Source organism: Diceros bicornis, chromosome 1 (genome assembly GCF_020826845.1).
Source record: "Diceros bicornis minor isolate mBicDic1 chromosome 1, mDicBic1.mat.cur, whole genome shotgun sequence".
NCBI classification, from domain to species: domain Eukaryota; kingdom Metazoa; phylum Chordata; class Mammalia; order Perissodactyla; family Rhinocerotidae; genus Diceros; species Diceros bicornis.
In genome coordinates, this window is record NC_080740.1 from 57,416,851 (window position 1) to 57,430,567 (window position 13,717).

At 50.3% G+C, this 13,717-nt stretch overlaps 1 protein-coding gene across 1 annotated transcript in view; it reads right to left on the bottom strand.

Moving 5' to 3' along the window:
* Positions 1-7,985: 7,985 nt before the first annotated feature.
* The window catches only part of SIL1 (SIL1 nucleotide exchange factor), a 221,783-nt gene continuing 216,051 nt past the window's right edge, over positions 7,986-13,717 (bottom strand). Inside the window, exons 8-10 of the mRNA XM_058541387.1 lie at positions 12,933-13,029; positions 12,297-12,461; positions 7,986-8,522 (exon numbers count right to left, since the gene is read on the bottom strand). Coding sequence (XP_058397370.1) covers positions 8,166-8,522; positions 12,297-12,461; positions 12,933-13,029 — 619 coding nt within the window. The 3' untranslated portion in view covers positions 7,986-8,165. The remainder of the gene's footprint in view (positions 8,523-12,296; positions 12,462-12,932; positions 13,030-13,717) is intronic.

A 13,717-nucleotide genomic window follows, 5' to 3' on the forward strand; every position in this document is an offset into this window, starting at 1 on the left:
CATCCCTCATTCTGTCCCTTGCTGTGCATGCACAAAAAAAAAAAAAAAAATCTTTTGCCTATTTATTTTTATTGGGTTGACTATTTTCTTAGTGATGACTTTTGAGAATTCTTTATATTTTGAGAATTATATTTTGAGAATTCTTTATATTCTAGATTCAAGTCCTTTGTCAGATATGTGATTTGCAAATATTTTCTCCCTGTTTGTGGTTTGTCTTTTTATTTTCTTAATTTCTCTCACAGAACAAGTTTTTAATTTTGATGTGGTTCCATTTATCAATTTTTTACTTTACAAATTGTGTGTTTTGTGTTGACTCTAAGAACTCTTTGCCTAACTCAAGGTCACAAAGATGTCTTTCCTGTTTTCTTCTAAAAGTTTTATAATTTTTCATTTAGGTCTATGATTGGAGTTAAATTTGTTGTAAGCTGACAGGTATAGGTCAAGGTTTATTTTTTAAAATGTGGCTGTCCAGTTGTTGCAGCATTTATTGAAAAGACGATCCTTTCTCCACTGAAATGCCTTTGCACCTTTGTCAAAAATCAATTAACTATATTTGTGTAGGTCTATTTCTGAACTTTCTGTTGTGATTCATTAATCTGTTTATTCTTTGACCAATGCCACACTGTCTTGATTACTACAGCTTTGTAGCAAGTCTTAAAATCGGTTGGTGTGAGTCCTCCAACTTTGTTCTCTTTCAAGATGGTTTTAGCTATTCCAGTTCCTTTGCATTTCCATATACATTTTCAAGTCAGACTCTTGATATCTAAAAAATTCCTGATGGGATTGCATTGAATCTATAGGTCAATTTTGGGGGGACTGACATCTTAACAATATTTAGTCTTCCAATCCATAAACTCAACGTGTCTCTCCATTTATTTAGGTTTTTTCTTTCATCACTGTTTTGTAGTTTTCAGCATAAAAATCCTGCACAAATTTTGCCAGACTTACACATATTTCATTTGTTTCAATGTTACTGTAAATGGTATTTTAAAAATTTCATTTCCAATTGTTCAATGCTAGTATACAGAAATACAATTGATTTTTGAACACTGACCTTATATCACGTGACCTTGCTAAACTCATTGCTAGTTCTAGGAGACTTTTTGTACATTCCAGGGGATTTTCTACATCAACAATCATGTCATCTGTGAATAGAGAGTTTTATTTCTTCTTTTTGAATCTGTATGCCTTTTATTTCATTTTCTTGCCTTATTGCACCACCCAGAACTTCTGGTACAACATTGATAAGGAGAGGTGAGAGTGGGTATTCTTGACTTGTTCCCAGTCTTAGGGGGAAAAAAGTCAGTCTTTGACCATTAAGTTTGATGTTTGTGGTAGGTTTTATAATTTTATTTATTTTTTTCCCCCAAAGCCCCAGTAGATAGTTGTATGTCATAGCTGCACATCCTTCTAGTTGCTGTATGTGGGATGCGGCCTCAGCACAGCCGGAGAAGCGGTGCGTTGGTGTGCGCCCGGGATCTGAACCCGGGCCTCCAGCAGCAGAGTGTGCGCACTTAACCGCTAAGCCACGGGGCCGGCCCTTCAGTAGGCTTTAAAGTGGTTTCTCTTCATCAGGTTAAGGAAGTTCCCTTCTATTCCATATTGCTGAGAGTTTTTATTATAAATGGATATTGAATTTTGTCAAATGTTTCTGCATTTCTGCATCTATTGAGATGATCATGGGACTTTTTCTTCTTTAGTCTGTTAATATGGTGAATTGAGTTGAACTAGCCTTGCATCCTCAGGATAAACCCCATTTGGTGGTGATGTAGTATCCTTTTATATATTGCTACATTTGATTTGCTAATATTCTGTTGAGGAGTCTTTTTTTGTGTGTGTGTGAGGAAGATCAACCCTGTGCTAACATCTGCCAATCCTCCTCTTTTTTTGCTGAGGAAGACTGGCCCTGGGCTAAGATCCGTGCCCATCCTCCTCTACTTTATATGGGACGCCACCACAGCATGGCTTGCCAAGCAGTGTGTCAGTGCGCGCCCAGGATCCGAACCCGTGAACCCCGGGCTGCCGCAGCGGAGCACACGCACTTAACCGCTTGCGCCACCAGGCCAGCCCCTGTTGAGAAGTTCTGCATTGAGGATTTTGCTAGAGACTTAGAAAACTCTGAAGTCCTTACCACAGCCTCCAAGATCTCCCCTCCTCAATCCCCAGACCTCATCACTTATGAGGGATATTGGTCTGTAGAATTTTTTCTTTTAATATCTTTGTCTGGTATTGGTATCAGAGTAATGCTGCCTTATGAAATGAGTTTAGGAGTGTTTTCTTCTATTTTCAGGAAGAGATTGTATAGAATTGGTATCATTTGGTGGAATTTGCCAGTGAAACCATCTGGGTCTGGAGTTTTCTTTGTGGCAAGATTTTAAACTAAGAATTCAGTTTCTTTAATAGATATAGTACTATACAGGTTATCTATTTATTCTTGAGTGAGTTTTGGTAGTTTGTGTTTGTGGGAGGCAGAATAATGGTTCCCCAAGACATCTACATACTACTTCCTGAAACCAATGACTATGTTATGCTGTGTAGCAAAGAGAAATTAAGGTTACTGATGGAATGAAGGTTGCTAATTGGCTGATTTTAAAATAGGGAGAATATCCTGGATTATCTAGGTGGGTTCAATGTAATTACAAGGGGCCTTAAAGTGGAAAAGGGAGGTAGAAGAGTAAGTTAGGGGCCGGCCCTGTGGCTTAGCAGTTGGGTACGCACTCCGCTACTGGCTGCCCGGGTTCGGATCCCGGGCACGCACCAACGCACGGCTTCTCCAGCCATGCTGAGGCCGCGTCCCACATACAGCAACTAGAAGGATGTGCAACTATGACATACAACTCTCTACTGGGGCTTTGGGGAAAAAAAAGAAGGAGGAAGATTGGCAATAGATGTTAGCTCAGAGCCGGTCTTCCTCAGCAAAAAGAGGAGGATTAGCACGGATGTTAGCTCAGGGCTGATCTTCCTCACAAAAAAAAAGAGTAAGTTAGAGTGAGGTAATATGAGAACTTGACTTGCTTTTGTTAGCTCTGAAGATGGAGAAAGGGTCCACAAGTCAAGGAATGCAGGCAGCCTCTGAGTGCGGGAAAAGGCAAGTAAGTGGATCCTACTCAGCGCCTATAGGGAGGAATGCAGCCCTGTTGATGACTTTGATTTTTGCCCTGTGAGAACTCTATCAGACTTCTGACCCACAGAACTGAAAGATAATATATTTGGGTTGTTTTACGGCACTAAGATCATGGTAATTTTTTATAGCAAGCAATAGGAAGCTAACACAGTGAAAGACACCATTTTTCAAGGAATTGATCCATCATTTCTTCTAAGTTATCAAATTTATGGACCTAGAGTTGTTTATAGTATTCGCTTATGATCTTTTAACACTTGTAGAGTTTATAGTGATATCCCCTCTTTAATTCCTGATATTGGTAATTTGTGTCGTCTTTTTTCAAAAAACCATCTTTTCATTAATTTTCTCTAGTTTTTCTGTCTTCAATTTTATGGATTTCTGCTCTTTATTATTTCCTTTTCTTCTGCTTTCTTTGGGTTTAATTTGCTCTTCTTTTGCTCGATTGTAAAAATTACCTTTGCTTTTTTAATATATTATTTAACTTTAAGTTTATATAATTTTATTTTTAATAACGGCTATGTTTAACAACCAGTTCACAATGTTTATTACCCACACGGCTCACACGCTGCTGTGAGCTGGCTCCAGCACACACTGCCTCCAAGTTTTTCTCTTCACAGGTGGCCTCTTCCTTAGGCTCCAGACTATCTCCACTGCCTACTCAACATCCCCCTTGATGGCCGGTTGATATCTCAATAGAAACATGTCCAAAAACAATGTCCATCACAAAGTCTCCATCTTTTTCCCTACTCTTCTCTCTTACCACTTTTGTAAACAGCACCTTCACACATCCATTTGTTCAAGCCCCCACGTGAGGCTTCCTCCCTGACTCTTCTTTCTTCACATGCCACGTGCAGGCAGTCAGCACGTCCTCTCAGCTCTACCCTTAAAACGTATCTGGAGTCTGAGCACCTCACACCGCCTTCTCTATCATCACTCTGGTTCAAACTGCATCAGCTCTCACCTGGATTCTGCGATAGACCCACACTGGGCTCCTGCTTCCGCCCTTACCCCTGTGTTATCTGTTCTCACCACAGCAACAAGAGTGATCCTGTTAAGATGTCAGTCACATCAGTCTCTCCTCCACTCACAACTCTCCAATGGCTCCCATCGCCAAGATAAGACTCCAGTCCTTACCACAGATGCCAAGATCTGCCCTCCTCTTGTTGCTTACTCTTCACCCTTCCACTGACTCTTGCTTTTCTTCCAACACTCCAGCCATGCTCCTGCCTGAGGACCTTTGCCTCTGCTCTTCCCTTGGTCTACAAAGCACTTCTTCAGATCTCCACAGGGCTCACTGCCTCACTTCCTTGTGCCCACACTGCACCTCCTCAGGGAGGTCTTCCCTGACGGTCTTTATCCCCTTATCGTGCTTTATTTTTCTTCATAGCTCTTAGCACTTGCTGCCTGGCATCATATTATATGCTTATTTGTCATGGTCTGCCCCTCCCCAGTGCTGTCTACTTATCACTTCATGCCCTGGAACAGTGCCTGGCTCCCAGTAGTACTAAATCAGATTTGTTTTATGAATGAATGGGTGAGCAGCAACCAGGAGAATGCCTAAATCCCTCCCCTTGCTCCCCACTCCACTGAGATAAGGGCATGCTCTTTGGCAAGGCTGACAAGGCACTGGAAAGGCCTTGGCCCCTGTAGCTCCACCCTGGGCCACTTGGCGCCTCACCCCCATCACTTCCTCCAGCTACACTGAACTTGTGGGTTTCTCAAATGGACCACTCTCTCTCACCTCAGGTCTTCCCCTATCTTCCTGGGGCTGAAACCCTTTTCCCATCTCACCTGGCTTGTTTTTCAAGCATCCTTCAGGTCTCGGCTTGGCTGCCACCGGCTCTGGAAGGCCTTCCCTGACCTCGTCAACTAGGTCAGGGGCCTCCTCAGCTCCAGCTGACCAAGGCCTCTCCCATCACAGTACATGTCATGCTGTGACTGCCTCACCCACCAGACTGTGAGCTCCCTGATGGCAGTGCCTATGACTTACTAATCTCAGAACTCTGAGGCCTAATATAGAGTAAGTGCTCAATAAATACAATTTAAATAAAACAATGAATGAACAAGTAAATTAATAAAAACCAAGCCTGCTGAGGGGTGGGGTGCGGACCTAGGACCACCATCCCACTCCTTGTCCCTGTCATCCTCCCACATAGAGGGCCTGGTTTAGCCCAGTTGAGGAGCAGGGAACCAATAATCATCCAGGGTCTATGGGGCATCCACCAGTCACAGCTCTCAGTCCAGTCCTTATCATAAGGCCAAGAGCCCTGTGGTCCCACCATGTGACAGAGGTGGGAGAAGAGGAAAGCAGCCTCCAGGCCCTGGCAGAAAGAAGTCACATAACTCAAAATTCTGGTAGTTGTGGACCCCCATTAACATTTCCTGCCTAACTTTGAGCCCAGGTCACACTCCTTGGCCATAGTTCCCAGGATGTAAAGCAGAAAGGGGACTTTGGGCCACAAGCTCTTGGGTGGTCCCTGGGGCTGAGGGACCTCAGGGACCCTCAGGAGCCCAAACAAGGGCTCCTTCTAGACCTGCAGACAATAGCCAATGATGAACTGGGTGGTGGAATCAGAACCCACACCCAAGCAGCCTGAGCCTGAGCCCTGGGTCACACTGCTGCCTGTCTCCTAGGAGGGTCTGCTTCAGGGCCCAGGACCAAGAAGTCGGAGGCCCAGGACAAACTCAAATGAGGTCAATGAGAAGACAGACTGTAGACCAAACTTCACCCTCCCTGATGCCTCGTCTGTGTGTATATGGAGTGGGGAAGAGAGTAGCAGTACTCCCATCACCCGGCCTGTGGGCTCAGCAGCCTGGCACTAGTCTCACTCCCCTCACTTCAGCCCCCAGATGTTCCTCCCTCAGCCCCAGGGACCACCCAAGAGCTTGTAGCCCAAAGTCCCCTTTCTGCTTTACAGATATGCTATTTTGTGCAGCAGACCTGAGGGTAAAAGAGATACTGGGGTCCTCAATTAGGCCTCTACTAGTGTCACTCCTTCTATGGGGATCCCTTCATATCCCAGATCAGACTCTGGTGGTTACTGAGGCCTCAAGGGCTCTGGAGATCCCCAGCCCCAGCCTGATGCTACCCAGGGGCCTCACAAGGCCTCCCTCCACAGCTCCCCACATTCTCGCAAGCCCTTGCTCAAAGAGTGCAACTGCTCCTATAGTCTCAGTGCTCACCGCTGCCAGGATGAGGCCCAGACCAGACTCCTCCCCAACCCCAAGCCCTCCTCTCTCCCAGCATGTGGCAGGGCAGCCCTATCCTCCCATGCCTCACCTTCCCCCTTTCTCAAATCCACCTGCAGAGCCTGCTGACACCGTCTTTAAAGTGATTCTTGACCTTGGCCTTAGCCAGGCCCCAGCACCTCCTTTCTGAACGCTGCCCTGCTCTGCCACAGAATAGTTGCTTTGACATCTGACCCTCCCACCAATGCTTGTCAAATTAAACATTATGCCCTTCTGAGCCACACATTCAAGCCTTCCACAGCATGGTCAGCCCAGCAAATCCCAGCTCTGCCACTTACGAGCTGTGTGATCTCGGGCAGATCATTTAGCCTCTCTGAGCCATGATTTCCTCATCTGTAAAATGTAATTCGAAGGCTACTGAGAGGTTTTAAAGGCAGTGAGGCAGTAATACTTTGGGTCTGATCCCAACTATGCCCAAGCCCTGAGGCTTCCTACCCTGGCAAAACAGTTTCCTACTTCCCTCCTGCTCTCCTGGGAGGGCTCTGTGCGGGCAACAGCTCTCTCTCAAGCTTCCTGTGTGTTGTGGCATGAGATGGGCAGGAGAGCGTCTCAGGCTGAGCAAAGGGACTGCAGGGACGGAAGCCCCCCACTACCCCATGTTTCTTTGGGGCTCAGTTTCCCCTTAACCCAGTGACGCTGAGGTTTCTACGGCTAGGAGGGGGAGATTTCTACATGGAGGCTGGGAGGGGCTGCCTGAGCAGCAGGAGTGAGCCTCTGGTGCATTGGGAAAGGCTGAAAAACAAATGCACCAGAATCCAAATCAGGAAAGCCCAGAGCTGCGGTTGCCGTGGCAACCCACAGCAGGCTCCCAGCCTGGCGCTCAGCCTCTCTGGGGTGGGGGCCAGGACTTGCCAGGCTCGGCTGCCCCCGCCTCTGAGGCCTCCTCCTCGGGCTGGGCCCAGCTCAGCACAGACACAGGAGAGGGGCAAGGGCACAGAGAGGCAGCTCTGTCCCATCAGGTGGGCCTGGCAGGCCTGGGCTCCCACTACCAGCTTTAGTGAGATCACTCCTTTCCCAGAGCGAAGCCTATACCCAAGGGCCTCCAGAGTACAGCAAGCCACCCCCAGTGTCTTTCCACCACCCAGCACCAATTGCTCCAGCCTAGCGCATCAGGTGTCTGGGCTGACACAACAACCCTGTGTGTGGAGATGCCCTCAGGCTTCTGCCAGTGCCAGTGACCTCGAAACTATTACTTGGACACAGGGTAGAGGGAGCAATGAGATGATCCCCAGACCTCCCCTCATGGCTGGGTGGGGGAAGGGACAAGCACAGGTGCCAGGCATTGGTGTAGTGCTTTATGCACGTTTTCTCTCATTTAATGGCACTCTCCTCTGACACATGAGGAAACAGGCTCAGGGAAGGTAAGGGACTTCGCAGAGTCACAGAGCTACTGGGTGGTAAATAGCTGGGTTCCAGCCAGGGTTTTCCAACTCCTGAGCCCAGACCCTTCCCATGGAGTCTGTTACTGGATGCCCTGGGCTAACTATCCAGCATGTTACCAGGGGCCCTCAGGAGCCTATCACGCAATAACCCACCTATCTACCCTTGGGGGCTCCCAGACACAGCCCCACAACCAGAGGGCTGTGCCCAGTCTGCACAGACACACAGTAGAGACAGACAAGGGCCTTCATGCCTATATTTAATGGCCAAGCCAACACTGCCCAGATGATACCCAGGTCCCAGCAGGGAAGTCCTCCCTCTTGTCTGGTGTCCTCTGAAGAGCCCACCCAAGCTGGTGCCCTTCAGCCTCGCTAGCAGCATCCCAGTCCAGTCCCGGTACTGGGAGGGCACCTCATCTCAGTTCCTTCAGCAAGCTGTTGATAGAGCCCAGCAGTTCCCGGAAGTAGCCCTCATCTTCGCCATCTTGGAGCTCCAGGGTAGCCAGTGCCTGGTACTCCGCCTGCAGGCTGGCCAGCATCCTGCTGAGCTGGGGGTCCCGACGGTAGCGGTCCCGGCAGGTGGCCAAGAGGGCACCCAGTGTCTGCAGCACCTTTTCGCGAGCATCATGCTCAGGCAGTGCCAGGAGGTGGGCAGTGATCTCACACCAGCCCTGTTCCCGCAGGCCTGGCAGAAGATGCACCTGGCGATACTGCTGCAGCTTCTCTGGGGACATTTCTCGGGTCAGCTTGGCTTCCTCCTCGGCAAACATCTGCCATCCGCACGGCCAGGCGCCAGGAATGGGGTGGTGGGGGGTGGCGGGGAGAGAACACACAGAGAGCAGTCAGCACTGCCCTTCAGACATGAAGGCATGTGGCTGACCCGTGAGTTCACACTCTCTTCTTTTATCCGCTTGGGCCTCAAAGCCCTTCATGGGAGAAGGCTAGCTGGATTCACAGCTTCACACATGCTCCCCCATCCACCCAGCTGTCCATCCATCCACTCATCAAAAACAACTACACAATGTGCCAAGTGCTGGAGAAACCAAGCTGGAGACATGTCCCTGCCCTCAGGGAGCTCAGGGTCTAGCAGGAGAATAAAAATTAACTAAATAATTCCTAAATAACATGATAAATTTAGTCCAGCAGTGTAGTGTGGAGGCAGTCTGGGTTCACAATCCTGCTCCCCCACTGACAGTTGAATGATCTTGGGCTGGCACTTAGCCTCCTTAAGACCCAATGTCGTCATCTCTATGTGGAGGTATGACCCCTTCACCACTGTTGGGAGGACTCAATGGGATAGTGAACATGCAGCCAGGGTCCAGCACAAAGAGCACACCCAACAATGAGAACTTTAATATCAAGTATTATTACACCATCTATACCCCAACAAACTTTAGCTATATCAGCAACATTGCCATCATTACCACCACTACAGATCTACTTCCTCAGAGGAGTTACGGCATGTGGAATAGAGGAGGACGGCATTTCTCTCAGTCTTAAGGGGTAAGTGAGAGTCGTCCAAGCGGACGAGGGTGAAGGGTCCACACAGAGAAGGGTCAAAACAACAGGCCTCGGCCCATCTCATGTTTGAAGAATGGCAAGTTGTGCTGGTCGATGGGGTACGAGGGCCTAAGGGCTGGGCTGGAGCCCAGAACACACAGAACCCTGGGTGTCCCATTAAAGAAGGTGGCCTTTAACCGAGGGCCTGGAGAATTGAGGAAAGTTTGGGCAGGAAGTCATATGCTCAGCCCCTGTCTGTAAAGTGCAGAAACCCAGCCCTGTCAGCAGAATATGGTGGGAACCGATCCTGACAGGCTGCCGGAGGCAGGAAAGGAAACACCTGAAACCTGACAAGTTACCAGCTTACTTCAAATGTCAGAGGAAGGCTAAGCAGAGGTGGAGGGTTGGCAGGGGGCAAAGATGTCCCATATCGGCTATACTAAATGTACCTGCAAGAAGAAAGAAGGATTCTCTGCCCTAACTCCAGGTGAGAATGAGGCATGCAGAGGACAGAGAAGGCAAGAAGGAAGCCCAGGAAAAGATCAGGGGCCACAGTGGACTACCTGACGGCCTTGGGACCCATCGGGGCTGGCGGAGGAGGCAGGGGAGGGGCGGGGGTCAGCATCCTGGGACAGAAAAGGCTGAGAAGAATCTGGTAGTCCTTTCCTAACCTACCCCCAAGTCCTGCCAGCTCGACCTCCAAAACACATCCCAATCCTCTCTGCCTTTGCCCCATGTACCCTGCCCCTCATTGCACTTTTGCAGTCCACTGCCTCCAGCTCACAACCCACCTCCTCCAGTCCTCTAATGGCAGACAGTACTGCCCAGCCCCAAACCCTTCACAACCTGGCATTTCTGATGATCAAGACTAAATCCCTTCCCTGGGAGTTCTGCAGGATCTCCCCCTGCCTGCACTTGGCCTCATCTCCACACATGCCCTCACTCTGGCAGCTGTCACATTAACTCTTCCCCCAAGACTTTGGAAGGGCAGCTCCCACTTCAAGGCATATTCTCACCCAACCCTGACTCCACAGTTAACTGGGCTCACCCCTCAGATCTCAGCGCCTCACTTGACTCCCCTGAAGAGGTCAGGGCCCTAATCAGAGGGAGGCCTCCATGACCCACATGCTCTGGGTGGTTCTCTGATAAACGTCTGCCTGAAAGCACCAGGAGAGCAGGGGCCACGGACTTGGCACACCGTTGGACAGGACAGATACCCAGTCAACACTTGTGGAAGGAACCAGTGGGTGGGTCACCCCTGTGGCCCTTCAGCTCCATGGAGGTGTGAGAGGACATGGGCTCACAACCACAGGCAGGCATCCCTTTCTGCAGAAGCAGCAATCTGAGAGGTAGGTCCACATTCTTCCATGGAAATTCTGCAGTTCAGCTGCCACCTCCCCACGCCAACAACACCCTTGAAGTGCATGGTGCCCCAAATGGCAATCTCTACATCTCCACCTTCAGGCAGCTCTGGACCCATCCCCAGTTTGGCTAGTTCTTCACTCTTTCTGAGGAACCACAAGAACAGAGAAGCCCTGACTGCCTCAGGCATTGAGTATGGCTGACATCTGTCCTAAAGCTTTCTGGCTGAAACTCCTCCACTATTCCCTTCCCTGTAGGAGGATGACTTTCTCTATACTATTTACAGAGAGATGCCAGTCCCTCCCCGATCTTCACAGCACCCCAAAGCCTCAAAGGCAGGCTCCCGGGGTCAGACTCAGGACAGCCTTGATGAGTCTTCCCAGTGGTAGCTCTCTGGGGATGAGCCAGTGTCATAGTGCCTGCCATACCAGGGCTGGGGGAGCAAAGAGACACCCAAGACACCAGACTAAAGAGATCAGTTTCTCCTGGGAAATGCCAAGCCAATGTACATGTCCTTCTCCAGGCTCACTGGCCCACTCTCAGGATGTCAACTGTGCCCAGGCCTTATTAATTGGATGTGAGCACCACATGGCTGCCTGCTGTTCTGAGAAACTGGATTTCTACAGCTTGGAGGGGTGGGGAGGCAGAGAGAGAGAGAAACAGATTGAGAAACAAGACAGGCCAAGAGAGATAGAGAGGCAGAAAGAGTGAGAGAGCAAGCGCATACACAAAAGCAAATAGCTGACAGAGAGAAGCAGCAATAGACAACCCTGACCCTCAGCCTGAGGCCTGGAGGAGGGGTGCACAGAGCAGGAGAGGGGGTAGGGAGGAAGGGGTGGGCCCCTTGGCCTCCAACACTCAGCAGCAGTTCCAGTGGCTGCCCAGCCCTGCTCTACCAATTGCAATCAGCTCTTCTAGGGAGAGTGTGGCCCGAGAGAGACAGCTGAGAAAGCCATGCCAGTGCTCTCTGCAGCAGCTGAATTAAGAATCTAGGCCTGGCTGGTTTGACTCTCTCCTTAATTAAGACACTTTTCAGGCTCATAAAGACCAAAGTGGGCCAGGTGCCAAGTCTCCTCACAGGTGGAAGCACCTGGGTCCCGGGGGCCCTTGAGGGCAGCCATTCTGAGCCCCTACCCAGAGCCAAAGCTCCCAGAGGAGGCACCTCTAGGTTGTTAGAATCTCAAGATTCAGCATCATTCCAACCCCTGGCCCCTTGGTCTCCTGGCTGCTGTGATGGCTCCCAGGTGCAACTGCTTCATCCCACCTGCTCCTCACAACCCCACACTATCCTTCAGCCAAATGACCTTTCATTCCATGAAGGGCTGATCCTGGCTATTTCTGGCCTTCAATCATACTGATCCCTCGCTTGCACACTTTTCCCTGACCACTGCCAGTGCCCCTCCTCCCTTCGCCCTCCTCATCAGCCCTCAGGTTTCAGCTTAGCAGTCATTTCCCAGAGGACATCCTCCCTGATGTCTCAGAAATCCTGGGTACAGGGCTCTGAGGAGGGGCCCCCACAGCAGCCCTGTCTGTCCAGCTCAGGGCTGGCATGTTTGCTCAGGAGCACTCAGTTATGAGGATGGAGGGATGGATGGGAGAGACGTGGGAGGGGCCAGGGTCAAATGGCCAGAAGTAAACACAAAGCAAAGTGAGGGGGAGGCAGGGCAGGCCTGAGCACTCACCTTCTCAGTGACCAGGTCATAGAGCAGGGTGACCACACGCACAGCCAGCACCTCTGTGCCCTTCTCCTGCACCAGGCTCCTTAGGACATGCAGCCCCCCCAGCTTCAGGAACTGCTGCTGGGCATAGGGGAAGTGTCGCAGTAGGGAGCACAGTGCAAACAGGACCTGGGGAGGCACAGATCCAGATGGGTGAGGGGTGAGGAGCCACATAGACTTGGCTCTGCCCCAAGGCCCAGAAAAGGCAGTCAGAGGTGCCTCAACTACCCCAGCCCAGCCCCCTTTCTTCCTCGCCCCACCCACATCCCTCAGGTATAGCTACACCCAGAATCCAGGTCTGAGAGAGCCAGAAGAGATGTCAGCCACCTTCAAGATCACCCAGTAGACAAACTGAGGCCCACGGCAGGAAGCCAGAGTGCAGGACCCAAGACTACACTATGGGAGCTGAACCCAGGCCTCCAGACACCTTGGCATGCTGCCATGCTGCTTTAGGTGAGTGGGACCTCTCCCCCTATACCACATAGCACACAACCAATCAGACCCTCAAAGGGTGACATGTACAGCCTGGAAAGGAACCTTGCCTTCCAGGCTCCATCACTGTGCTGGGGGCTGGGCAGGAGGAAGGGAACAGAAACACACCTTCTTCTTTGCAGTGAGAGGCTGCTCCGTAGCCAGGATGACTAGCAGTTTCTGTAGGGCTCCTCCTTCGATGGCCTCCACCTGGACCTTTGGGTTGCTGAGGTGGGAAGCACATGAAAGTGTGACATTGCACATACTCACTGAGTTGAGGGCCCACCACTGTGCCCAGCCCAGGGATCCTGGTGGTTAGGGAGATGACACCACACCAGCCACCCCTGGGGAGAAACAAGGTGCACGAGGTGGGGAGTGTTCCCACTCTGGACAAGCTAGAACTTAGCTGGGGAAACAGAGACTAATTGCTGTGGATACACCTGGGTACAATGCCTATGGCACAGATGACGGGCCAAGGGCTCCATGCCAGTCTCCCACTCCCCGGCAGCCAACAGGCTGGGGTGATTTGGAAAGGAAAATCACCTCTACCATTTTAAGATTCTTCTGATGCTAAAGGTGCTACTTCAGAGTCCCTCCTATGGAAAGCCTTCCTCTATACCCCCAAGCCAGTGTTGGGTGCTTCTTCTTCTATGACCACAGGCAAATCACACACTGGGGGCTATTACTAAGATATCTGTTCCCTTCTGGGTGTGGAGCTTCTCAGGGCCAGGGGCAGGGACCCATTCCACTCCTTTCTTCTGGGTGGAGAGCACACACAGCACATAGTAACCGCTTGCGAGAGGAAGGCAAGAAGAGAGAACAAGATCCAGGGAGCCTCTGAATCCCTGAGTATTAAATCCTAAAACACAACCAACCCAGCTGCCTCCCCACCAGACCCTCCGCTCTATGAGAGC